This window comes from Aspergillus multicolor, assembly GCF_047715735.1.
Source record: "Aspergillus multicolor strain CBS 133.54 unplaced genomic scaffold BDW74scaffold_3, whole genome shotgun sequence".
Taxonomy (NCBI): domain Eukaryota; kingdom Fungi; phylum Ascomycota; class Eurotiomycetes; order Eurotiales; family Aspergillaceae; genus Aspergillus; species Aspergillus multicolor.
Genome location: NW_027395954.1, coordinates 133797 through 154828, shown reverse-complemented (window position 1 = coordinate 154828; position 21032 = coordinate 133797). Strand labels below are relative to the sequence as shown.

The 21032-nt window shown below is 52.3% G+C and overlaps 11 protein-coding genes across 11 annotated transcripts; 6 read left to right on the top strand and 5 right to left on the bottom strand.

Moving 5' to 3' along the window:
- Positions 1-33: 33 nt before the first annotated feature.
- On the top strand, positions 34-1848 carry BDW74DRAFT_145266 (FF domain protein). The gene is made up of 2 exons (XM_073723182.1): positions 34-150; positions 202-1848. The coding sequence occupies exons 1-2, from the start codon at positions 81-83 to the stop codon at positions 1839-1841; spliced, it is 1710 nt and encodes a 569-aa protein (XP_073587477.1). The 5' UTR covers positions 34-80; the 3' UTR covers positions 1842-1848.
- A 60-nt stretch (positions 1849-1908) lies between these two features.
- On the bottom strand, positions 1909-3130 carry BDW74DRAFT_145265 (uncharacterized protein). Its single transcript, XM_073723181.1, has one exon. The coding sequence runs from the start codon at positions 3069-3071 to the stop codon at positions 2232-2234; it is 840 nt and encodes a 279-aa protein (XP_073587476.1). The 5' UTR covers positions 3072-3130; the 3' UTR covers positions 1909-2231.
- A 234-nt stretch (positions 3131-3364) lies between these two features.
- On the bottom strand, positions 3365-5288 carry BDW74DRAFT_145264 (ubiquitin-like protein ATG12). The gene is made up of 3 exons (XM_073723180.1): positions 4358-5288; positions 3992-4191; positions 3365-3934 (listed from the first exon to the last, which is right to left on the bottom strand). Exons 1-3 carry the CDS (start codon positions 4596-4598, stop codon positions 3875-3877), a joined length of 501 nt encoding a protein of 166 aa, XP_073587475.1. The 5' UTR covers positions 4599-5288; the 3' UTR covers positions 3365-3874.
- A 149-nt stretch (positions 5289-5437) lies between these two features.
- Positions 5438-7236, top strand: BDW74DRAFT_145261 (E2 ubiquitin-conjugating protein UBC8). Its single transcript, XM_073723179.1, has 7 exons — positions 5438-5848; positions 5913-5920; positions 6098-6142; positions 6250-6287; positions 6347-6461; positions 6511-6692; positions 6742-7236. Exons 1-7 carry the CDS (start codon positions 5816-5818, stop codon positions 6876-6878), a joined length of 558 nt encoding a protein of 185 aa, XP_073587474.1. The 5' UTR covers positions 5438-5815; the 3' UTR covers positions 6879-7236.
- On the bottom strand, positions 7162-8565 carry BDW74DRAFT_145254 (LAMTOR1/MEH1 family protein). The gene is made up of 3 exons (XM_073723178.1): positions 8306-8565; positions 8026-8171; positions 7162-7957 (listed from the first exon to the last, which is right to left on the bottom strand). The coding sequence occupies exons 1-3, from the start codon at positions 8354-8356 to the stop codon at positions 7681-7683; spliced, it is 474 nt and encodes a 157-aa protein (XP_073587473.1). The 5' UTR covers positions 8357-8565; the 3' UTR covers positions 7162-7680.
- A 1000-nt stretch (positions 8566-9565) lies between these two features.
- BDW74DRAFT_187301 (oxidoreductase, short-chain dehydrogenase/reductase family) lies at positions 9566-10779 on the top strand (the record flags this gene model as incomplete). Its single annotated transcript, XM_073731450.1, has 3 exons — positions 9566-10491; positions 10548-10707; positions 10756-10779. Exons 1-3 carry the CDS (start codon positions 9896-9898, stop codon positions 10777-10779), a joined length of 780 nt encoding a protein of 259 aa, XP_073587472.1. The 5' UTR covers positions 9566-9895.
- A 391-nt stretch (positions 10780-11170) lies between these two features.
- On the top strand, positions 11171-12216 carry BDW74DRAFT_173975 (DUF2011 domain-containing protein; the record flags this gene model as incomplete). Its single annotated transcript, XM_073727918.1, has 3 exons — positions 11171-11196; positions 11257-11773; positions 11848-12216. The coding sequence occupies 3 exons, from the start codon at positions 11171-11173 to the stop codon at positions 12214-12216; spliced, it is 912 nt and encodes a 303-aa protein (XP_073587471.1).
- A 287-nt stretch (positions 12217-12503) lies between these two features.
- On the bottom strand, positions 12504-13586 carry BDW74DRAFT_72770 (uncharacterized protein). The gene is made up of 4 exons (XM_073733558.1): positions 13393-13586; positions 13097-13321; positions 12681-13040; positions 12504-12619 (listed from the first exon to the last, which is right to left on the bottom strand). Exons 1-4 carry the CDS (start codon positions 13403-13405, stop codon positions 12606-12608), a joined length of 612 nt encoding a protein of 203 aa, XP_073587470.1. The 5' UTR covers positions 13406-13586; the 3' UTR covers positions 12504-12605.
- A 1120-nt stretch (positions 13587-14706) lies between these two features.
- Positions 14707-16630, top strand: BDW74DRAFT_72782 (uncharacterized protein). Its single transcript, XM_073733559.1, has 2 exons — positions 14707-15029; positions 15089-16630. The coding sequence occupies exons 1-2, from the start codon at positions 14849-14851 to the stop codon at positions 16531-16533; spliced, it is 1626 nt and encodes a 541-aa protein (XP_073587469.1). The 5' UTR covers positions 14707-14848; the 3' UTR covers positions 16534-16630.
- A 490-nt stretch (positions 16631-17120) lies between these two features.
- On the top strand, positions 17121-19880 carry BDW74DRAFT_145247 (uncharacterized protein). The gene has a single exon (XM_073723177.1). The coding sequence runs from the start codon at positions 17716-17718 to the stop codon at positions 19615-19617; it is 1902 nt and encodes a 633-aa protein (XP_073587468.1). The 5' UTR covers positions 17121-17715; the 3' UTR covers positions 19618-19880.
- Positions 19881-20866, bottom strand: BDW74DRAFT_145246 (ubiquitin-like protein HUB1). Its single transcript, XM_073723176.1, has one exon. It carries the CDS (start codon positions 20724-20726, stop codon positions 20067-20069), a length of 660 nt encoding a protein of 219 aa, XP_073587467.1. The 5' UTR covers positions 20727-20866; the 3' UTR covers positions 19881-20066.
- Positions 20867-21032: the final 166 nt, after the last annotated feature.

Here is a 21032-nt window from a genome sequence, read left to right as displayed (position 1 = left end):
GAAAGCTTCATCTCTCGCCGCCAAATGATCTGAGCAAACAGTCGCTTTCCGGATATCTTCGTTGATACGATTAATTCATTATGCTCAAGTCTACATACACCCCTCCTCCTCCATTACCGCCCGGATGGACTGAGCACAAGGCTCCTTCCGGTTTGTTCATACGGTTATCGCATGGAATCGGCTCTCCTAATGAATTACTAGGCCACACATACTACTACAACTCGCAGACGAAACAATCTACATACACCAGACCGCATCCTATTGCGGCTGAACCTTCTCTACCGACACAAGTGCCGAATCCCGCTACCAATACCCCGTTCCTCACACCCGACACGCTCCCCCCAGTTTCCTCGACACCATATGCGCCTCAGGGCTACGGGTCCTCCTCATTCGGCGCTCCGGGATTCAACCAGCCTTGGGGCGGCTTCCGTGGAGGGAAGTCTTATCATGATCGCCGACCGCGTGGACCTGAGGACCGGCCAAAAAAGAAACATGCCCTGCCAGGATGTGAACCATGGGTGCTCGTGAAAACTAAATTGGGAAGGAGATTTGTTTACAATACAGAAACGGATGAGAGCTTTTGGAAAATTCCGACTGAGGTGCTGAAGGGCGTTGTGGAATTTGATCGTCTGGAGCGAGAGGCCAAGGAACGGCGCGAACGTGGAGAGCCTGAGCCAAAGAAAGCGACGGTAGTCGCCGGAGATGATGCTCGACGAGAATCGGAGAGCGCTTCTGTTGCTGCGGGCACTGCTGCCGAGGGTGCGGCTGAAGAAAGCGATGAGTATGAGGAAGTCGAGGTCACAGACAGCGAAGGAGAGGGTGAGGACCATCCATTCAAACGGCAAAGAACCGGCAGCCCAGAAAACCAGCAACCCGTTGAGTTTACAGAGGAGGATATAGAATACCAGCTTGCTGCGATGGGCGAAGAGTACGGCCTCGACCCCGGTGAATATGGAGAGCCAGGAGAGGAGGGCTGGGAAGAGGGTGCTGAAGGACTACCGCTCACAGATGAGGACGCCGCTGCTCTCTTCCGCGACCTCCTCGACGACTACAACATAAGCCCGTTCACAACATGGGAGAAGATCATCGAAGAGGGGCGCATAATAGAGGACTCGCGCTACACCGTCCTCCCGAACATGAAGTCACGGCGCGAAGCATTCTCATCCTGGAGTCGAGATCGAATCCAAGAAATCAAAGAGCGCAAAGAGAAGCAAGAAAAGAAAGATCCCCGCATCAAGTACCTCGCCTTCCTCCAAGACCATGCAACACCGAAACTCTACTGGCCCGAGTTCAAGCGAAAATACAGAAAGGAGCCCGAAATGAGAGACTCCCAGCTCTCAGATAAAGACCGGGAAAAGTCCTACCGTGACCTTGTCTCCCGAATGAAACTACCCGAAAGCACTCGGAAGTCGGACCTCTCTACGCTGCTCAAATCAGTGCCTCTGCACGAGCTGAGCCGCTCGTCTAATCTCGAAGCTTTGCCGCCATCCATCATCACGGACCTCAGATATATCGCGCTGTCACCTAAAGTGCGCGACCCGCTGATAGAAACGTTTATCTTCACGTTACCCGCTGCGCCGGAGGAAGATATCACCCCTGAGCACAGGGAAGAGCTGGAGAAGAAGAGGGTGGAGCGCGAGAAGCGCGAAAGGGCCCTTGCAGAGCGGCAGAAGCAGGTGCAGGAAGACGAGCAGAGGCGGAAACGTGAGCTTGCTCGCGGTAGACACCTCTTGGAAGAGGGCGAGGCGGAGATTCAAGAGGCTATGCGGGTTGGAAAGAGTGGGCTTCGAAGCCATTTAGAGCCGCAATCTGCCGAGCCAAATTCTGTAGATGGGGAGTAGCTGTATATATATTTATTCGGATATCGAGGCTATACATTGTATATCATGATCTATGCCAATGAAGCTTGTGACTGATTCCGTTCTCTTCCTCTAGAGTACATTATTTGTTTTCGGTTATCATAACTAGAATACAATCTTGGGTCATTAATCAAGAATTCAAGCGCTGGAATGCAAGCGGCCTGGCCTTGTCCGGGCTGTAAAGCAGATGCACGTAAGAGATGGATTGCCAATTTGCCCGTTAAGGTCGATTATCTGACTATAACGGGGTGTAGCGTAGAGTATGAGTATCAGTATGGGGTATCAATGAATAAGAAGCGCTTAAGCTTGACCTTCCCAGTAAGAAAGACGCCGTCCGGTCCCTGTCGTTGGATGCAACCATTATTATTAGCATTACCTAAACCTCCAATTATCCCAATCGTCGTCAGCGTCGTCATCATCATCATCCTCCTCGTCATCATCCTCCTCCTTGTTACTAGGTGCGGTGGCGTCCGCTGCACTAGGGACTGGTTCTGTAGCAGTTACAGCCGCGTCCATATCCGTGCTCGCCGTCCGCTTCAGCCGCAGCTGTTCGCGCATCTGCTTTAACCGCTTCACCCGTTCTTCTAGTTGCTCCATCTCGTCGAACTCTTCCTCTAGAAACCGCGCGGCATCCTCCCGCTCACCCTCAGCCTCCGCTTCGCGATTCAGCCTGGAAGCCTCCTTCTCTCTTTCTTGCAGCGCGGCAAGCTCTTCCGCGGTGATCGGTGCAGCAGATATCGTAGCAGCCGCTGATACAGCAGCCGGCCGCTGGGGGACACGCGTTGGCGCCGCGACTTCACGCTCAAACGCGGCCCACTCGTCCTCGTCGATATTCTGCGGCTGAGGCTCCGCAGCGGCCTCTGGTTGCGGTAAAGAAGGTGTTTCTGGGAGCTGTGCGGTGTTTTCTTGCGGGCTATCGGCTAGAGTTGGCGTCGCGGTGTCAGGCTCTGTCCTCATGACATTTGAGTCCTGCGGCAACGGTTCGACGTCATAAGCATCATCTTCGTCCGCGACCTGCGCGCTTGGAGGGCGAATCTGTGAATGTGCTAGGAGTCGGTCGGGATCCGCTTGCTTCACTCGTTTGCGCGTTACCGAGTCCGCAGGATCAACTTTTCTCTTCTTTGTGACGCGGTTCGGCGTGTTGCTGGCTGCCTGGGGCGTGCCCCTGCGGGAAGCAAGCTCGTTGCGGAGCAGCGATCGGACGTCTGCCATGGTGTCGGGCGGGGAGATATTAGGATGAACTGGTCTATTTAGGGATGCGACGGTTCAAGGTGATATATTCCGGGGGAGTTGGTCAGTTCGTACGGGTCGATTGCGGGGATCTGGATTCTGGAGAAGCTGAAGGTGCCAGGCGAAAAAATAACGCGACGGGGCTGGCTGGTTGGCGTCGCCGCAGTGCCAAGCCCGAGCCCCGTCACGTAAACTCTTGCCCAGCGTCATACTATTACGTTCATGTCCCACGCTCCCACGCATGATCTACTCCGAAGTATATGGTGGCAGGTATCATGTATGATGACTTCATAATCAAGGATGTCGAGCTAATCTTAAGTTGAGCATGAGAGCTCTAGCGTTGCGAGAATTAGTTCTCCTAGGATATATTTCACTTCGGCACCCGCCCGTGGACGGTGGGCGCACCTAAACTAATGCCTATCACTCAAGAGACAGCTAGAGATACCGTTGGTAAACCTGCACCTCGAAATGAAAGTGGTGTGCAGTTGAGCCGGTTACACAATCCGGATACCCGGTAGGGTGCTCGTTCCCACTTGACAGGTTCTCGCTACTCTAAATGCCCATGTGCGTGTGCATACCCTGCCAGTCTACACTCTCGAACCGCGGGCTTTGCAACCTTCGAGGCCTAAGTGGTTAGCTTTGCGCAACTAGTGACTTTCCCTGTACGCTGATAAACCATGTCTGAGGCAATGGTCAGGCTGTGACGCTAGATGTAGATGACACCGACGAAAGATAGTTGAAGCGACGGAGATTCCCCGTCAGGATGAAATGTATCCCGCTGAGCTTCAACCAAAGGCGGGCGTCATGGAGTAAGCGACAATCAGTTGATCGTCAGTTTTGAAGCACTGGCCAGCATATCAGACATATATTCTCCTTTCAGTGAAGATAAACTGAGCACCTACCCTCCATAATCCTCCTACACCTTCGTCAAGGCCAGGGGCAAAGACGCTGTTCACGTAGCAAATGACCGAATCCGTGTCCTTGCAGTTAAGCTTCTTCCTGAGGAAGTTGACGACAGTCTCGAACTTCTGCGAGGCACTAATCTTGAACACCCGATTTTTCAGAATGGGAGCAGAAGCCAGGGGCTGAAACCGGACGGTGACTGTCGAACGTCAATATTTTGTTCTATGAAGCTGAAAAGGCACCGGCGGTAGGGCTGATTCGCCTATAAGGAAGAGCAAAGCGTAAAAGAAGAAAGCCGGCAGACCAATGACGTATATCGGAAAATAGAGCTGGGGCAGAGTGATTCCTCAAGAACTTATACATACCTTTGCCTGTATCGATAGCTTCGGCATCCGCTAGAGCTTGGTGGGCGTCCCGTGGTAGGCTGGTTAGGACTACCGATGCAGACATGGTAAGTGGCAAGTCTGCCCCATGGTCATCGTCCGGAATGGGTGCATTCTGAGTATTGATTGCTTGATCTGAAGATTCCCTTCGACTTGACGGCCTTCGTAGATTCGGATTCGGAGAGTTGGTGTTTGAGGGGATCCGGGAAGAATGAGAGCTCATTTTGGATAGAAGCGAGCTGGGATAACCAGATACTACTGTATTGAGTGAGGTTTGGCAGTCAGATCTCCTTGAAAGGTCGAAGTATGCTGGCGACTCTGATGGATGTAGTTTGTTTGTAGGCGAGCAGCTGAATGCCGGCGGTCGATGCCTCACTACGGCCTAAGGCAGCAACATCGAGCAGGGCATCTTTGTCCCAATTTTGTGGATTGGCAACTCTTATAAGAATGCATTTAGTGCCCTAGCAGGCTTACGGACATCCAGCCGCCAGTCAGAGCAACCCCATATCTGACAGCCGAAGAATGCTATACTGTAGCCCACTCATCAGTATGGCTCTCGATTCATGGGCTCTAAATACACGAAAACCACGGCAGATGACATCATTTTGAGATGGCGTCCAGAGATGAAGAACAGTGAAGAATCCATCTTGAAGCCGCTGACGATCAGTAATCCACTTTGGCACTTTGAACCTTCATGTGCCGCCGGAAAGGGCTAAGCAAATACGGAGTAGCTCATGCCCAAAACTTCGGATACTCTGGTAGCGTGGTAACCCCGCAAGTTGATGCTGATCCTTCGAATTTGGGTGATACCGTTTGTATGTAGGGAGTACAGCCGGCAAAAGCAACGGGATTGAGACTATACTATAGACAGAGAAGATAATGGTGGTCCAAAACCGACAAGTCATGATTGAGCCATACATTCTAGCGGGGCATCGATATACTATCGCACCATAAGATCTTGCGAGAAACTGATCACGGAATGCCTAGGCACCTGACCGCAGGGCTACGTAGCGAGTGATTCGGGGAGTCGGGCCTGGATTTGGGCGCTGTCGGGGGCGTTACCGGCTGAGCCATACCGGAGCGCCCTCATCCTCAGTGTCCCTCCTCTTCCTTCTCTTTCACTCTCCTCTACTTCCTCCTTTTCTTCTCTCTCAGTTCCCAATCAACCTATAGTCCTCGCCTTTCTCTCATATATTCCAAGCGACTATATCGCGCCATCCTCGCCTTCGAAGCGTATTTGCGTTTTGGCGCTATTGGCCCGGTTGCCACTCACATCGCTCTTACTTCCCCGCCCGCGATTAGAGACCCTTCGATTCAGAGACCCTTCGATTCAGAGACCAGTTACACGAACCAACCTGGGCCTTGCCTGCTTCAGCATTCGACTTTCAAGACCGTTCGATACACTTCTCGCGACGAAGCAACCGTGCGAGAACATTCAACATGAGTTCCCCCAAGCGTAGAATCGAGACAGATGTGAGTACCCCTCCCAGAGATCGACCGGTGAGTTGGCACCCAACTAACCCTCGAGCTCTTTTAGGTTATGAAGTATGACTATAAACCCTCTATTCGATCCTCTAGCCTTGCGTCGTGACTAACCGACTGACAGGATGTATGAATCCTTCCCATACCTGGTGCCTTATCGACCTCGGCACGGCCATTGAGTCTAGATAGGAACCAGGACGGAGTTGCAAGAACGACTGAGAACTGATGGACCACCTCTAGGTTGATGAGTGACTATGAGGTTACATTGGTCAATGATAACAGTGGGTTGCTCCGGGTCTGCTTTCTACTTCAGTGCTAACATGGTGTAGTGTATGTTTCACCGTCGTTGCGCTCGCTGAGTAGGCCGAGGAACTGATGATTTGATATTACAGGCAGGAATTCTACGTCCGTTTCAAGGGACCTGAGGAGAGTCAGTCTACCCGCGTCCAGTATCAATCGTTTTGCGCCGCTAACACAGTCACCTTTTAGCACCGTTCGCCGGCGGCCATTGGAAAATCCACGTCGAACTCCCAGACCAGTACCCTTATAAGAGCCCGAGTATTGGCTTCGTGAATCGAATTTTCCATCCCAATATCGATGAGTTGTAAGTCAAGTCTGTTCCGCCGTTCGTGTTTGCCACTAACGCTCCTCAGATCGGGTTCCGTCTGCCTCGACGTAATTAATCAGACTTGGTCTCCCATGTACGACATGGTCAACATCTTCGAAGTCTTCCTTCCACAGCTCTTACGCTACCCCAACCCGTCAGACCCGCTGAATGGAGAAGCCGCTGCAATGCTCATGAGGGAGCCAAAGAGCTATGAGGTTAAAGTGAAAGGTCAGTCTCTACCACCGGAGATGCTTGACGATCATGTTGACTATCATAGAATACGTGGCGAAATACGCTAGCAAAGACGCCGTGGACGATGCTGGTGAAGATACAGAGTCCGAAGACGAATTAAGCTCCGCCGGTAGTTATGAGTCGGACGGAGAGGAACCCGCCGGGAGATTAGATGACGTTTGAAGCGTACCAGCATTATTTCGGCATGCTTACCTTCGCAATATTCCCACGGTCGGTCGTATATACTGCTTTGCCTTTCCATTAGGGCCTCATGGTTCTCGCCGGGTTTGTTCATCATGGCGTTGTGGGGGAGTTTTGGGGAACCGGAGTCAAGTGGGTATACATCTTGTCAATTGGCGTAGTTGCTGAGTCGGAGGTCTTGGTATCGTGAGGCTCGGTCAACGCGCTGTATAATTTGCTTCTGTGGTTCTTGTCTTTCGTGGGTTTCTGATTATTGGCTCTCCAATCATAACATCACTTGGGTACTTAGTCTAGTTTAGTTCATTAACATAAGCTGCCTACGTAGCTTTGTCCTGGAAAACATTCCTACGTCCCTGGTGATTAGTGAAGTACATTCATCAATTTTGAATAAGTACATTCATGCATACCTACTTCTATGATAATTATGAACAAAGTCAATGCAGCAACCCCAGTAGGCAAATCGAGCTCTCACATGAAAGGACGCCAATGAAGAAACGGAACATGGGGTATTGAGAATCAAACCTAATGACGTCTAACAGAACAGAAGGAAATATGTGTAAAGAGAGGGATAGACAAGAAATTAAGTACGTCGGTTTCGACCGGCGATACCAGAACCAATGAAAGAGGGAAATATCAAGAAGAGAAGAGAGAAGAAATAGAGGGAGCGTACTCCGAGCATCTGTCGGTGTTAATGGTTTGTCCAAGTGGATTCGATGCAGTCGTCACCTCGTTCGTCACGTCTCGCCGGGTGCACGGTAGATGGAATTTAGGAACCAAGTTCCGTTCAAGGGACCTTCAGGACACCAAAGACATCTTTATCACCGGCTTGATTGGCGCTAGATCCCGGTCGTGAGCCTTTGCGCGGGTTGATCACCACCTCGCCCCAGTGTTTCGGAATAGCGCCGCGTTTCGGCGAAGCGGAGTTCGGCGCGTCGGGATCGATCGTCGTTACTCTGACAGAGGTATCGCGAGCTTTCGACGAGGACGAGGGGGAGTTGTGGAGAGTTGCTTGCGGTTGGAGATGCGGTTGTGGTTGGAGAGACCAGATATCGATTACGGAACTAGTCGCAAAAGGTCAGATTCAGTGGCGCAATTCGGGATGCAGTAACAGCAGAGGGATGTCACGTACTCTGAAGTCCGCTGGCAGATGGCCTCGAGTGCCTCGCGCTCTCGCCTTACGTAGCCGGGATCGGGCTGGTTGGCTTGATTGTTCAATGCGCCGTAGCCATAGCCGGGTTGGTAGATATCATCTTCGAGGAGTCGAGACGATTCAGGCTGAAGAGAGAAGATGTTAGCATTTGAGTCGCATGGCTTGGGTGTGCGCCCTGTTCGTCGCTTTGCGACTAGAACATACGACACCACCGCGGAGGCCGGGTTGCGGAGCAGGTATGGGACTCAGGAGAACTCACGTCCGTGTTGTCTCGACAACCACCGCCCAGACAAGAAGAACAGACACCCATTTATAGCAGCGTTGATTGTATTGTTCGTGGGGTAAAATGCGCACGAGACATCCAAGTGTGGAACGGACTGGGTATTCGAGGGGTTGCTGAAAGAAGGTACGGTATGTTCGTTGTTCGGTCCGGGAATGGAAGATAGGTAAGGACTGATTTCAATGTTGATACAGGCACGAAATAAAAGCTCAGCTTGAGATGCGCAGATGTGTCTGGTGGGTGGGTTATTGAGGAATCTAGTGTTGAAGCCCAGCCACAGGACTGGCGGACAGAGTCGGAGATAGGCGTGGCCCGTGCGGAGGAAGTGACATCGGGCCATCCACCTTACTTCGTACAACCATCCATCTTGAATTCTTGATTCTTGATTCTGGACGCTACATCAACGGGTCCGGGGAAGGCATCCCTACTTTCCTAAATATGGCATACGTCAATGGATTTCAGGGTCTTATCCGCGCCATTTCAGCATTTTCGCAACATCCAGATCCCGGTGGACAATTAGTGATTGGTTCATCTGTGATCGAGAGTTGTCTTCGTGACCTCGAGAGCTTGTCGGCCAAGGCATTGAGACATATTGGTGCCTGAACGACCTCTGCAAGTTTTACTGTTGTCACTTGCCCGAATTTGGTTTCAACTCCCTAGAAGAGGTGATCTCTTTGCTCATAGACCTATGGCCCTGCTTGTCCTGCAAGGGCAAGCAATCAGTGGGATGCGTCTTGTTCAAAGTTTGCACGGATGCAAGACTGCCTATTCTCACTATGGAGACTACAATCAGTGTTAACGGAAGGACTCATGCTTGTACAGTGCTATCTGGCTGATTTTGGGAGTACCGCAGCACCGCCGCTCCCTGCGCAGTCCCTAAGCCGAGTCTACTGCTTCAGTGCTACCGATCTCGGTGTGAAAATGGAGTTACGTTGACTCGACTCCTAGGTATAGGTGGCTATACCACAGATGCTCCGAATAGGTTTGTGATGGTGTGATATTGGGCAGCAGGTCCGGTGACCATGGTCAGTTGCCATCAATGAAGAAAACGATAACGCGAGGGAACTGGGGTATAGCCCAGCCAGGGGTTTGGCATTGCCCAGTCGATGCCGCCTGGGGGATAGCTAACGATAACCTCTTAGCCTCTGACGTGCTGTAAACATGATAGCTACGTATCGGTGAGACTAGACTTGAATCCCAAGTTTCCTTAATTTCCCTTCGTATTTCTTGAGGGCGATGTATGGCTAGGCTACAAATGGAGAGTCCATCCCCATGCGTACTACATGATACGTTTGTTCCAGATCACACCTGTATCGGATATCCATTGTCCTGAAGAATGGCTTGGTACTCAACCCGATCTTCTATGCCAGGTACGGGATAGACTACACTTACAATGGATTGAAGTCCGATGAATGCCGGTGGCACAGCAGAGAGGCATCACCCCGCACCTGACCTATGCAACCCAAAATCTTGGAAACCATCTACTAGAGCTGCTATCACCTCATTGCCACACTCGAGCTGTCATATCACGTTCGTCCCACACTCAGTTCAAACATTGCCGCTGCCGCCATGGCCTCTGCTACCACCAGCGCAACCCGTGCCGGACGTCTTAAGGGCAAAGTTGCCATCGTCACGGGGGCTGGATCCGGCTTCGGCCAAGGCATCGCGAACAAGTTCGTCGAGGAGGGAGCAAAGGTTATAGTCGCCGATATCTCAGAGTACAATGGCCAGGCAGTCGCAGCCGAGTTGGGCTGCAAGTTCATATACGCTGATGTGACTCGACGAGAGAGCTGGGAGGCGCTTCTTCAAAAGACACTAAACGAGCATGGCAAACTCGATATCGTGGTCAATAATGCCGGCGCAACGTACCGCAATAAACCTACTGTTGAGGTCACTGATGCCGACTTCGACATTTGCATGAACGTCAATATTCGGTCGATATACCTGTCTACTAATGTCCTTGTGCCATACTTTCTGGAGAACAATCATCCTGGGTGTTTTATCCAAATCTCATCAACTGCTGCTCTTCGTCCTCGGCCGAACCTGACTTGGTATAATGCATCCAAGGCTGCAGTGGGCATTGCTACCAAGACCATGGCTGTCGAGTATGGACCAAAGAACATAAGATTCAACTGTGTTTGTCCAGTAGTCGGAAGCACTGGCATGTCAGTAGCCTGTAAATACTACACCTTGACTGCTTCATTCTGATAACATCGTCTAGGACGCATCTATTCCTGGGGAAGCCGGACACTGAGGTCAATAGGGCTGCGTTTGTGTCGACTATACCGCTAGGTCGTCCTTCCACGCCAACAGATGTGGCCAATACTTGCAGCTTCCTGGCTAGTGACGAAGCCGCGTTTATTACTGGAGTCGAGCTAGAGGTATGTTCTTGCTATATGCCATGTTGCTAGTTGCTGATATCCTTGTAGGTTGATGGTGGCCGCTGTGTCTGAAATCTCCTAAGGTTAATGCTGTCTGATATTCGTCTCATATCATCCAATGATACTTATAGTAATACTTCACAAGGTCGATATACGAAGGGCAAAGAAGCACGGGAAGGGTTTAAGATGCTTTCTTGACTTCAAGAAATCAGGTACAGCAGTTTAGCTAGCCATAGTTACTCCACAGTCAGCCAGTAAAAGAGCTCCGGGCCGTGGCCGCAACGGCCGGAAGTGCGTGGAGATTGTTAGTGAAACTTGAACTTGGCGAATCTTGGATTTTCAACCTTCATCTTCTCCGCACAGCAATACTCATCCACTCCACGACAGCTTGACTCTCATCGCATAACGGCGAAAGCTAAGCAGCTGACCTCAGTTTCCATAAAACCAGCACATAAAAAAGACGATGTTTGATCTCCCAGACGCGAAACGGTAAGCTCAAGATCCAACCCTCCACATTTACCTCACCAAAGCCGTCTAACAACATCGCAGTGTCCGCCGAGACGTCCTAAACCGCACATCATCGTCCCCCTCCCCTTCGCCACCACCAGAATCTATAATTCCCGACGCCCAAAAACGCCTCAGCGCGCTCCTAAACTTCGACCTCAACGTCCCCTCCGCCCCGGAACCCGAGAACAACGAACAAAAAGACAATGAAGACGAGGAGCAAGAATTCGAGTTCCGGCTATTCTCTTCAGCACCAAATTCCGCCCCTAAGACATCCGATGACAAGGACGGAGAGAAATCGAGCGAAGATGCAGCAGCGGTGCCCAGTGCACAAAAACTACGAATTCGATTACGATCTCCGACACCGGCGGCTGCGGGATCCGGGGAAGGACGCTTCGTGAAAGCGTTTCGCGGGTGGAGCTACTACTTTTCTACGCCGGGATTATTGTCTGGCAAGGGGGATGAGGGTGAAGAGGATGCGGGCGTCGCGCAGAAGCGCAAGCAGTTTGAGGATGTTGCCGTGAGCGGGGAGGATATGGTTAAGATGGCTGGGGTAGCTTGGGTGAGTTATGTGCTCTGCTCCGTCGATCTTTTACACGGACGTGTGGAAAGAGTGTATTGTTAACTTTGTCCCAGCCTGGCTGCCATCTCCCATGGCGCGTAATTCATCTAAAACGCGAGCACACGAAGCTCCCGAAGGAAGAGAAGGGTGCTGCTAAAAAGGCGGATGCAGTTACATGCGTCGCAGCTGAACCGGATAGGGTGCCACTGTCTCGCAAGAAGCCGGGCAAGAAGCGACGGGTCCAACTGCGAAAGAAAGCTGCTGTCGCGGAACGGGCAAAAGAAACCGAGGCCGAGAAGCGGAACCGCAAGAATAGGGAGAAGAAGATCAAGCGGAGGCAGAAGGCTAGAGAAGCCAAGGCTGCGGCTGGGGCTGCCGGAGGTGGTGCTGTCGATGGTACTGCGGTGGCTGACGGAGATGCCTCGGGGTCCGAAAGTGATTAGAGGGCTATTGAATTGTTTGGATATAGGTTATGAAATAATGATACCCCATTTTCCGTGGATTGTGCCAGGTCATTTTCACTATTCTATCATTTTCTCGGCGCCAAAATAACGTAAGGCTAGAAAACTGCTTCAAGGATAGCATGTCCATCAGGGACGAAGGACAACGGGTTAAGATTATTAAGTAAAACCAAGTAGGGTATTTGACGAAATCACATTAGGATAAATAGAAGCATAAGATCAAATCTCGACGTATTCGCGCTGGGGTATGAGGTGACAACAAAATATAAGACAAAAACTGAGTGGAGCTGCAGCTATATATGCAACCCGCCAAAAAGGTCAGAGAGATATCAGGATATCAGAACGCATAACTCAGTTGAGCGGCAAGACATCTATTTAGTTTCAGCTTTTGCGCAATCAGTAACTGTGTGACTGTGGGTCAATCGGAGGGAAAACAAGCTACTTACTCTTTGCGGGCTCAGCAACAGGGGCAGCAGGGGCAGCGGTGGGTTCGGCGGGTTCGGCTGGCGCCGCGGGGGCAAGCTCAGCTGCCTCAGCGGGCTTCTCGGCCGGAGTCTCGAACGGCGTTTCAGGGAGCGTTGAGTCGGGGGCTATAGAGGGCTCGGAATGCTTGGTGTCAACGGGAGCAGTAGGAGCCGGAGCACCAGCGGCAGCGGCAGCCGCGGCGGGAGTTTCAGTCTTGGGCTCGGTAGAAGCTTCCTCGGGCTTCTTCTCGGGAGCGGGGTTCGCAGCTTCAGCTGGAGCAACTGGGGTAGCAGCGGTCTCGGCGGGCTTGTCGGCGGGCTTGTCGGCAGCGGGCACCTCAGCTGTTTATTGTCAGTCTGGCGGTCTTGATGCAATAAGGCAGGCCTGAACAACATACCGGGCTTGGGCTCCGCGGCGGGAGCTGGCTCTGCAGGCTTGGCTTCAGGAGCAGGAGCAGGAGCAGGAGCAGGAGCAGGAGCGGCAACAGCAGGGGTCGCGGCCGGAGCCGGAGTCGCAGCGGGCTTATCTTCAGGCTTGTCTGTTGGTGGGGGCGCCTGGTTCTTCTTCTTCCTTCGAAAGATGGCCTTGAAGCCTCTCTTCAGCTGGTCGAGCGCATCGGGAGCTATGGGTCGAAAAGAGAGCTGGTTAGCTATGCCAGCGCAACGGCGGGACGAGCATCGAGGGCCTACTCACGAACACCTGGCATTTTGGTCAAGAGATATAGATAATGGTGGTGAGTCAATGGGACGGTTTCTCGAGAGTAGCGATCTGCTGCGCAAGCAACAATCACAGAACAAAGACAAGGGGAACGAGATTCTGGAAGGGGTCAGCTCGTAGCGTCTGGACCGTTTTAAACGGGCGCCAGCAGCTCCACGTGACGCAGGGCACGGTCTTTGATCTGCTTCGCCCTTAATTTACCGATTACTGTTTCCTTTTCTTCTGCCGCTGTCTCTCCACGCTGGGGAGCCTCCGCCTATCCGTGCCACACGTCATTGGGCCGTTTCAGTCCTCTAGCGCTGTTTTAGGCGCTGTAAGACGCAGGCTAGACCATTTTTGAGTCTCTGTATGACTATATTTGAAGCTGGCCAGCTTCATCTGGCGTTCCACGCGTTAGTGCTGCTCTCATCCTCTGGTTGATGGCGTCGATCCTGGCTTGTTTACCCATTTCCAGTCGTGGCTGTGCTCGTCCTCCAATTTCCAGGCGGTCAATGGCTCGAGACAACGTCATTCGAGGAAGAGACGCTGGAGATATGTCATGAAGAGGAAGATCTTGTCATTCATCAACAGAACCGCAGACTAGGATTCCCTAGCTTGCCATTGGGTTCATTTGCATACAACCTCCAGAGAATAATCCTGCTCCGGCCTCCTGAGACTTCGCTAACAACCGCTGCCGGCCTAAGGAGTAAGCTTATCCGTGTGGACGCTGTGGGGTCACTGATTCGTATCAATGCTCCGATAGATGTTAGAGTCAAATTCAGGAGTCAGGTCGATTCTATCTTCTGAATGCTAGCGACAATTGCTGCATCTCAGCTGGCGAGGACTCAAAGCCTGATCAAGCGGCAGACTTTCCGCGATGCCAGCAGCGCTTCTTCCGCCTGACCCTTGGACAACAAACTCTTGGAAGTCGCAAATTACGGCTTGCTTTTGCTTTTGAACCTAGAGAATCTCTGGAACGAGCAAGGCTCAATATCCCTGTTCTCGCGTCGCGATTCGCTGGTGACGTGTCAGACATCCACAGATGAGCCTCGACAAAGACACTGTAAAGAGGCGTGCTAGCGGAACTGCTTTCGTACGTCGCAATCGCCGCGCAATTCAGAGAATCGTTCATGGCGATGATGGCCTAAATCGCGATCCCGAAATCGACGGCGTGCCTACGATTGCTTCCCGGCCTTAGGGCCCAAAAATCCTTGGACCTGGAAACATTCCGTTAATCGCAAGTAGGCCAGCTTATAAGTGCTTTGAATGTTGTCGATATCAAGGGTTTGGGGAAGGAAAAGAGAATCCGCAATCGGCATAGTAGCTAGTTACCCCAAGCTGGCTGAATAATCAGTGGAGTATCTCCGCAGCGCCTTCGCATCCCCTCACGTCCCTTATCCGCTCTCGTCATCCACGACTCGATATAGCGGCCACCATTCCACGTTGATTCAATATGCACACAAGCCAAGCATCGCCGCAAATTCGGGCGGAAACGGCTGGGGACGAGCCAGTATCAGAACAGACGCCCCTTCTGGCTGGTCAACCCCAGCCGCCGGCCGAGGAAGAGCCAAGCACCAAGCGATTGCTTGTGGTTATGTGCGGTATCTGGGTAGGAGTCTTCCTGGCAGCGCTTGGTAAGGCTTCACTTCACCCAAGTCATTTGTTCCATCGCATATTAATCATAAAACTGCAGACATTACCATTGTTGCTACCTTGACGGGACCAATATCTTCGTCCTTCAACTCCCTGTCTTTATTCTCCTGGCTAGCGACAGCTTATCTGGTCTCGAATGCAGCCTGTCAGCCGCTCTCCGGTCGCTTGACGGACATCTTCGGTCGGAAAGCAGGATTGGTTTTCTCCAATCTGGTATTCGCTGCAGGTAACCTCATCTGCGGCCTTGCCCAAAAACAATGGACCATAATCTTAGGACGGGTGGTTGCCGGCATCGGCGGGGGTGGTCTCACAGCTATTTCCACGTTCGTAGGGTCGGACCTGATCCCTCTGAGGAAGCGAGGAGTATGGCAGGGTATTGGTAATATCTGCTTCGGCGTCGGGAGCGGGTTAGGCGGCGTCTTTGGTGGCTGGATCAACGACACCCTGGGATGGCGGTGGGCATTCCTGATCCAGATACCGTTTATTCTGGCGTCCGCGCTCTTGGCGGCTTTGACCGTTAAGATTCCCCCGAAGGACACACAGAAGGACAAGCTTAAGCGCGTTGATTTCCTCGGGGCGATAACTCTCGTCGCAGCACTCGTTCTACTCCTTCTCGGTCTCAATACAGGAGGTAACCAACTGCCATGGACTCATCCGCTTGTTCTCACAAGCCTCCCGCTTTCTGCTGTTGTGCTGGGCATCTTTATCTATATCGAAGCAAACGTTGCGTCCGTGCCCGTGATTCCAGTCCGCCTCCTACTTGACCGCACGGTATTGTCGGCATGCCTCACGAACTGGTTTTCAACGATGAACGTGTACGCACTTCTCTTCTACGTACCTGTACTATTCCAGGTTCAAGGCCTTTCGGCCACAGCTTCGGGGGCAAGGTTGATCCCTCAAGCTATCGGCACGTCCATTGGGTCCCTCGGCTCCGGTGCCCTGATGCGCTACAGTGGCCGCTACAAGATCTACAGCCACGTCACCATGTTGCTTCTGGTGGTTTCATCAGCCTTGGTCTGTACTCTGAAGCCTGATACACCGACGGCTCTTCCCCTGCTTTACTTTCTGCTTGGAGGTATTGCCTATGGAAGCATGCTCACTGTCACCTTGATCGCCCTGATTTCTGCGGTCGACCATGAACACCATGCCGTCATTACCTCAGCGTCATATGCGTTCCGAAGCACTGGCAGCTCGATCGGTATCACCATCGGCTCTTCCGTCTTTCAGAATGTCCTCAGAAATGGCCTTTGGTCACGCTTTGGAGACCGCGACAATGCTCGAGAGGTGATCTCACGCCTTCTTGACAGTCTTCAGGAAATTCGGAAGGTGCCCGCAGATTGGACACCTGGAGTTCTCGATGCATACATGAACTCGTTGCGGACTACTTTCATTACCTTGTTTGGGCTTGCTGTCCTCGGAGCCTTGGTCAGCCTGGGCATGCGAGAGCATATTTTGCACTCGAATATGGCGCGAAGGGATGATTAGGAGTTCTATTCACCCCAATGTCAGCATGATTTAGACAAGTCTCGACAACCTACGCTACTGTCTTGACCGGTTACATTCTCCTCGGATCGGGCCCAAAGCAAACACGGAATACCAAGCTGTCGATGTTGGTAGTCCATTCCTAAACCACGGCGGGACGCTTGTATATATTTTGAGGAAGACATAGATCATGTATTCACTGTTGAGATAGACCATAGAAGTTGGCGAGGCTGCATTTGCATGATTTGTACGAAGCAATTACTAGATCTGTATCACCTCTCAAGCGCGTTCTGCTGGATCTTGGGAATACTGAGGACCCTGAACCTCGAGCCAGCCCTTGACCCTTTACTATAAGATTGAGTAATCGTGACGTGCCCTGAGGATTGACTATGATTGGTGGGCTTATACTTGCCTATTGCATCAGGACTAGCGCCTGTAAGACCCGGGCCGCCATCCGGTCACTGAGAACAATGGGAATCGGGCCATCGTCGCCTCAGCCTTCAGGCCGCCACGAATTGTCGAACGATCTCGCCGACTCGCCGCTGGTAACTGTGACCTCAGCGCCTCCTGGCCTTGCATCTTGCAGGAAAGTTTTACCCAACACCTCTGCAGGACCTCCGACACATGGAATAACCTTTCGGTCCTTCCTTCGCCTCGATCTTATCCGGATTCACAGCCTTATCGTCGAGGACAAGCCGGCGTGGCATCCGGCCGCAATCCAAGAGAGGATATAGAACAAAAGACAAGCCACCAATCCAACTAACTCACCGCTCCTCAGCTCCCCTGGTCTGACCACCAGATCGTTGACACGAGCTGCATCGAGCGTGTCATACTCTGCGATCTGCGCCACGGTTACTTGGATGGGTTGCCTGGTGTTCTGTGGTTAGCTGATGACCTGCTCGGGCCACAATCTGGACCACTCCGTGCACTTGACGTCTTTTGCTTTTTCTTCCTTTCCTCCCTCTTGCTGCTCTACATTTGAAACTTCGCAATCGCACTGGCTGCGCATTGTTTCGTCTAACTTTCTTATTTTCCGCAACGAGATCTCCGTCCACGTGCTGGAGCCCCGTGGCCGATATTTTCTGCGGATTGGACATTGCAAGCGAACCCTAGTACTAAATATCGATCTCGGCAGCTGTTATTTCCCCTTCTCTTTTTCACCCGAACGATATCATAACGTTGTCGATGGCTGTGGGATTCGTACCGAGTAGCATTCCCTCGAGCGGGATTAGCAACATTGGGCCGAAGAGCATGCAAGTTTGTGAAATGGACATTGATGAAGAACCGGGGAAAAAGTCGATCGACACTTCAACAGCATGCGTATCCAAGTCGTCGAAGCATGAGAATGCTCCACTACCAGCCCGGAGGAAACGGTTATTGATTTCAACGGACAGCGAATTCGTCGACAATCTCCTTCCGTCCCTAATACAGCATCCCGGGATCGAGGTCAGGTTCATCACCGACGAGCCATTCGCTCTCCTCTCCGGCACGAACAAGGTTCCGCATTATATGGACACTGTCGATAGTAAGACATTCGAGAAGGAAATTGGCGCCCGGAGATGGCTAAAGGCAAAAGCTGCGGAGCTTTGCGAGTGGGCGGATTTGTTGCTCGTCGCGCCGGTCGATGCGGGAACATTGGGATCCATGCTGTCGGGACTCACCAACACTCTAACGCTGGCATTGTTGCGGGGTTGGATGTCAACGAAGCCCGTCCTTCTCATCCCGGGAATGACTGTATCGGAGTGGGAACACCCGTTGACTGAGAGACAATTACAAGAAGTCCGGCGGTTTTGGGCATGGGTTGACGTTGTATCACCTGTTCTGTGGAAATATCATGCACCAGAAGAGCTCATCCAGCTACCCTGGACGGGATTGAAAGAACTACGTGAAATGATTGAGAAATCCCTTGCAATTTCATTATCATGGGATACCACAGATTCTGCCCAACCTACCGAGTCAGCCGTATTGCAAGTCGATGCCAGCTTAGAAACAACCGCAGCGGCGAAAATCCCACCTGTCCAGGCCGAAACACTGTCAAAGCCCACTACGGTAGAGAAGAAAGGACCACCATCATTGCCGTTAGAGTTATGGTTCATTATATTCGAAGACCATCTCAACGATTGGGAGATCGCGAAAGCAGTCGGTATCCCAACGAAACTCGCAGTACCCAAAGAATGGCAAAGCCATCTTCTGAAAATGTCAGCACCCGCGTCTTTGGAGTACACAATCCTACGCGGCTCCTTCGCCGCAATAAAGAAGCGAATCGACAGCCTGCCACGATGGAAACCTCTATCGGACCTAGCCTGCCACCTCATCTTCAAGTTCTCACGCACCGACATCCTCTCCCACCTCGTCGAGAACCACCTCGACCTCCTCTGGACAACCTCCCGCCTCACCAACATCCCCTACCGCGCATCAGCAATCTATGGCAACCCCAAGATTTTGACATGGTGGCGAGACGCCCCCGCCCTCCCCAACAAAGAATACATCGCCGACGCAATGGATGGCGCCTCCCGCGCCGGCTTCGTCGACGTCCTAGAATGGTGGCGCACCTCAGGTCTAGAACTCCGGTATACCGAGCGAGCTCTTGAATCCGCCAGCGCCGAAGGCCGCGTAAATGTTCTCGCATGGTGGAAAAACGCCGCGGCAACCGCATCACGCTCCCGACCTATCCCGCTCAAAGTCGGGAAATCCGTCCTCCTCGCCGCGCAGTCTGGCCGCACCGCTTCCCTTGCATGGTGGGACGCCTCAGGGATCCCCTACACACACGCCGAATCCGTTGCGCGCATCGCCAGTACACACGGGCACGTCCACGTTCTCGACTTCTGGCACAAGCTCAAAGGCGCGAAGATGATCTTCGACTGCCAGGTTCTCGTTGGACCGACGAAGAACGGCCATGATAATGTTCTCGAGTGGTGGCGGCGCAGCGGGCTCCGCGTTGAGTTCAAGACCTGCGATATCGAGGAGGCGCTTGAGGACGCGGACCCGGTCTCTGGTGCTGAGGAGCGGGTGCGGAAGTGGTGGGCTCGTAATGGGCTTAACCTTGGTGTTGGGACGAGTGAGTGGATGAAGACGAAGGTGCTGTAGGCCCGACGTCTGGTCTTCTGACTTCACTTGGTTTGTCCCGTGCTCCCCTTTACGGGGACACTGTTTTATATGATTTGAGATGATGTTCTTTTATAATACCCACCTTTGTTGGCGTTGATATTTTACTTTCTACTGTCCATCATTCTTTGCACATATGGAGTCGAGGGTACTTTTGGTATATATGAGAGCATATTGGATCAAGTTGTATATTTGCATCTAGCATTTTCTTCGTGAATATGATATGTTAGCTAGGAGAATCAATCGGTATCAGCATAGATCATTCCAGCCCACTGCTCAGCAGCCTCAAAGCGAGTCCTACCCCATATTATGTCCCAGATCTCCGTATCAGAAAACCTCCCTCCGCAAGGCCAACGTAGGAGAAACACAAGTCAAGACACCGAGAACCCAATAACTTATGCACCACCCCATCGTCCAACTTTCTCTTCCGTCTAATCTCCAGTCCCAACCTCAAGATCCAACTGCACCCCATTCCCAATACTATAATCGGCAAGCGTAATAAAGTCCTTAAACGGCCGCTCGCCCTGGCGCTTCAGCAGTATCTCATGCGGCTCGCGACCAATATGCGCAGCAACAAGCGCCTTGAAGTTGCCCACTGTGTCGGAGGGTAAACAGGGAATCGCGGCCTTCGTGCCAAGTCGGTCGTTGACGTGCACGATTATCATTGCTTCGCCGCCGCCGACGGGCGCTGCGGGAGTGGACTTGGGCTTCTTCTCTTTCTTCTCCTTGGGCGCGCGGTCGCGGTCGCGGTCTCGGTCGCGCGGACGGTCGTCATCGCGGCGGCGGTCTCTGTCTCGGTCACGGTCGCGGTATTGATCTCTGTCACGGTCGCGATTCCGGTCCCGATCTCGATAGTCGCTTCTGTACCGGTCGTGGCCGCGGTCTCTATCCCGCTCACGGTCACGATCCCGATCATATGGGCGTCTAGGAGAACGATTCCGGTATCCGCGATCTAAACGTGCATCGCCTTCCTGGTTGTCATTGCTGGAGCGCTTGTCCTTCCAGCGAAAGCCGCCGTGGGCTTTTGGGCGGCGAGGCGGCGAGCGCGAGCGTGAGCGGCGGCGCTCTTCGCGGGGTGGGGAGTCGGGCATTGTGCCCCGTGCCGTCAGGTTTATTTTGTACTCTGCTTGAGGTTGAGGTAATATGAAGGAGGAGGTAGACGCTATACTGCAGTTTAGAGGATCATTTTGATGCAGGTGGGTTGTTGTTGATGATGTTGCGGAGATGAAGAGTCTTGGGGTCGATGCTGAGATGGGTCTAATTTAGAGCTATTTTCCGAATGCGGCTTAGCTTTAGCCTACTTACTATATTAAGGCAGCAGCTGAACAACTGCAGACTACTACAAAGTACTATTTTCATTGATTCTTAGCTGCAAGAATTCTACTGACTTGACGATA

Excerpts from the sequence above, each read along its gene's own strand:
- BDW74DRAFT_145264 (XM_073723180.1), bottom strand. The coding sequence starts at position 4,598 with ATGAGCTCTCATTCTTCCCGGATCCCCTCAAACACCAACTCTCCGAAT. Across the intron at positions 4,192-4,357 it reads AGCTATCGATACAGGCAAAG|TCACCGTCCGGTTTCAGCCC; the intron begins GTATGTATAAGT and ends GACGTTCGACAG. Across the intron at positions 3,935-3,991 it reads GTGTAGGAGGATTATGGAGG|TGCTTCAAAACTGACGATCA; the intron begins GTAGGTGCTCAG and ends TATGCTGGCCAG.
- BDW74DRAFT_145265 (XM_073723181.1), bottom strand. The coding sequence starts at position 3,071 with ATGGCAGACGTCCGATCGCTGCTCCGCAACGAGCTTGCTTCCCGCAGG.
- BDW74DRAFT_72782 (XM_073733559.1), top strand. The coding sequence starts at position 14,849 with ATGCACACAAGCCAAGCATCGCCGCAAATTCGGGCGGAAACGGCTGGG. Across the intron at positions 15,030-15,088 it reads AGTCTTCCTGGCAGCGCTTG|ACATTACCATTGTTGCTACC; the intron begins GTAAGGCTTCAC and ends ATAAAACTGCAG.
- BDW74DRAFT_145247 (XM_073723177.1), top strand. The coding sequence starts at position 17,716 with ATGGCTGTGGGATTCGTACCGAGTAGCATTCCCTCGAGCGGGATTAGC.
- BDW74DRAFT_145261 (XM_073723179.1), top strand. The coding sequence starts at position 5,816 with ATGAGTTCCCCCAAGCGTAGAATCGAGACAGAT. Across the intron at positions 6,143-6,249 it reads TTGGTCAATGATAACAGTGG|GCAGGAATTCTACGTCCGTT; the intron begins GTTGCTCCGGGT and ends TTGATATTACAG. Across the intron at positions 6,693-6,741 it reads CTATGAGGTTAAAGTGAAAG|AATACGTGGCGAAATACGCT; the intron begins GTCAGTCTCTAC and ends TGACTATCATAG.
- BDW74DRAFT_145254 (XM_073723178.1), bottom strand. The coding sequence starts at position 8,356 with ATGGGTGTCTGTTCTTCTTGTCTGGGCGGTGGTTGTCGAGACAACACG. Across the intron at positions 8,172-8,305 it reads GTTGTCGAGACAACACGGAC|CCTGAATCGTCTCGACTCCT; the intron begins GTGAGTTCTCCT and ends TTCTCTCTTCAG. Across the intron at positions 7,958-8,025 it reads ATCTGCCAGCGGACTTCAGA|TTCCGTAATCGATATCTGGT; the intron begins GTACGTGACATC and ends TTTTGCGACTAG.
- BDW74DRAFT_72770 (XM_073733558.1), bottom strand. Across the intron at positions 13,041-13,096 it reads CGCCGCGGAGCCCAAGCCCG|CTGAGGTGCCCGCTGCCGAC; the intron begins GTATGTTGTTCA and ends GACAATAAACAG.
- BDW74DRAFT_145246 (XM_073723176.1), bottom strand. The coding sequence starts at position 20,726 with ATGCCCGACTCCCCACCCCGCGAAGAGCGCCGCCGCTCACGCTCGCGC.
- BDW74DRAFT_145266 (XM_073723182.1), top strand. The coding sequence starts at position 81 with ATGCTCAAGTCTACATACACCCCTCCTCCTCCATTACCGCCCGGATGG. Across the intron at positions 151-201 it reads TGAGCACAAGGCTCCTTCCG|GCCACACATACTACTACAAC; the intron begins GTTTGTTCATAC and ends ATGAATTACTAG.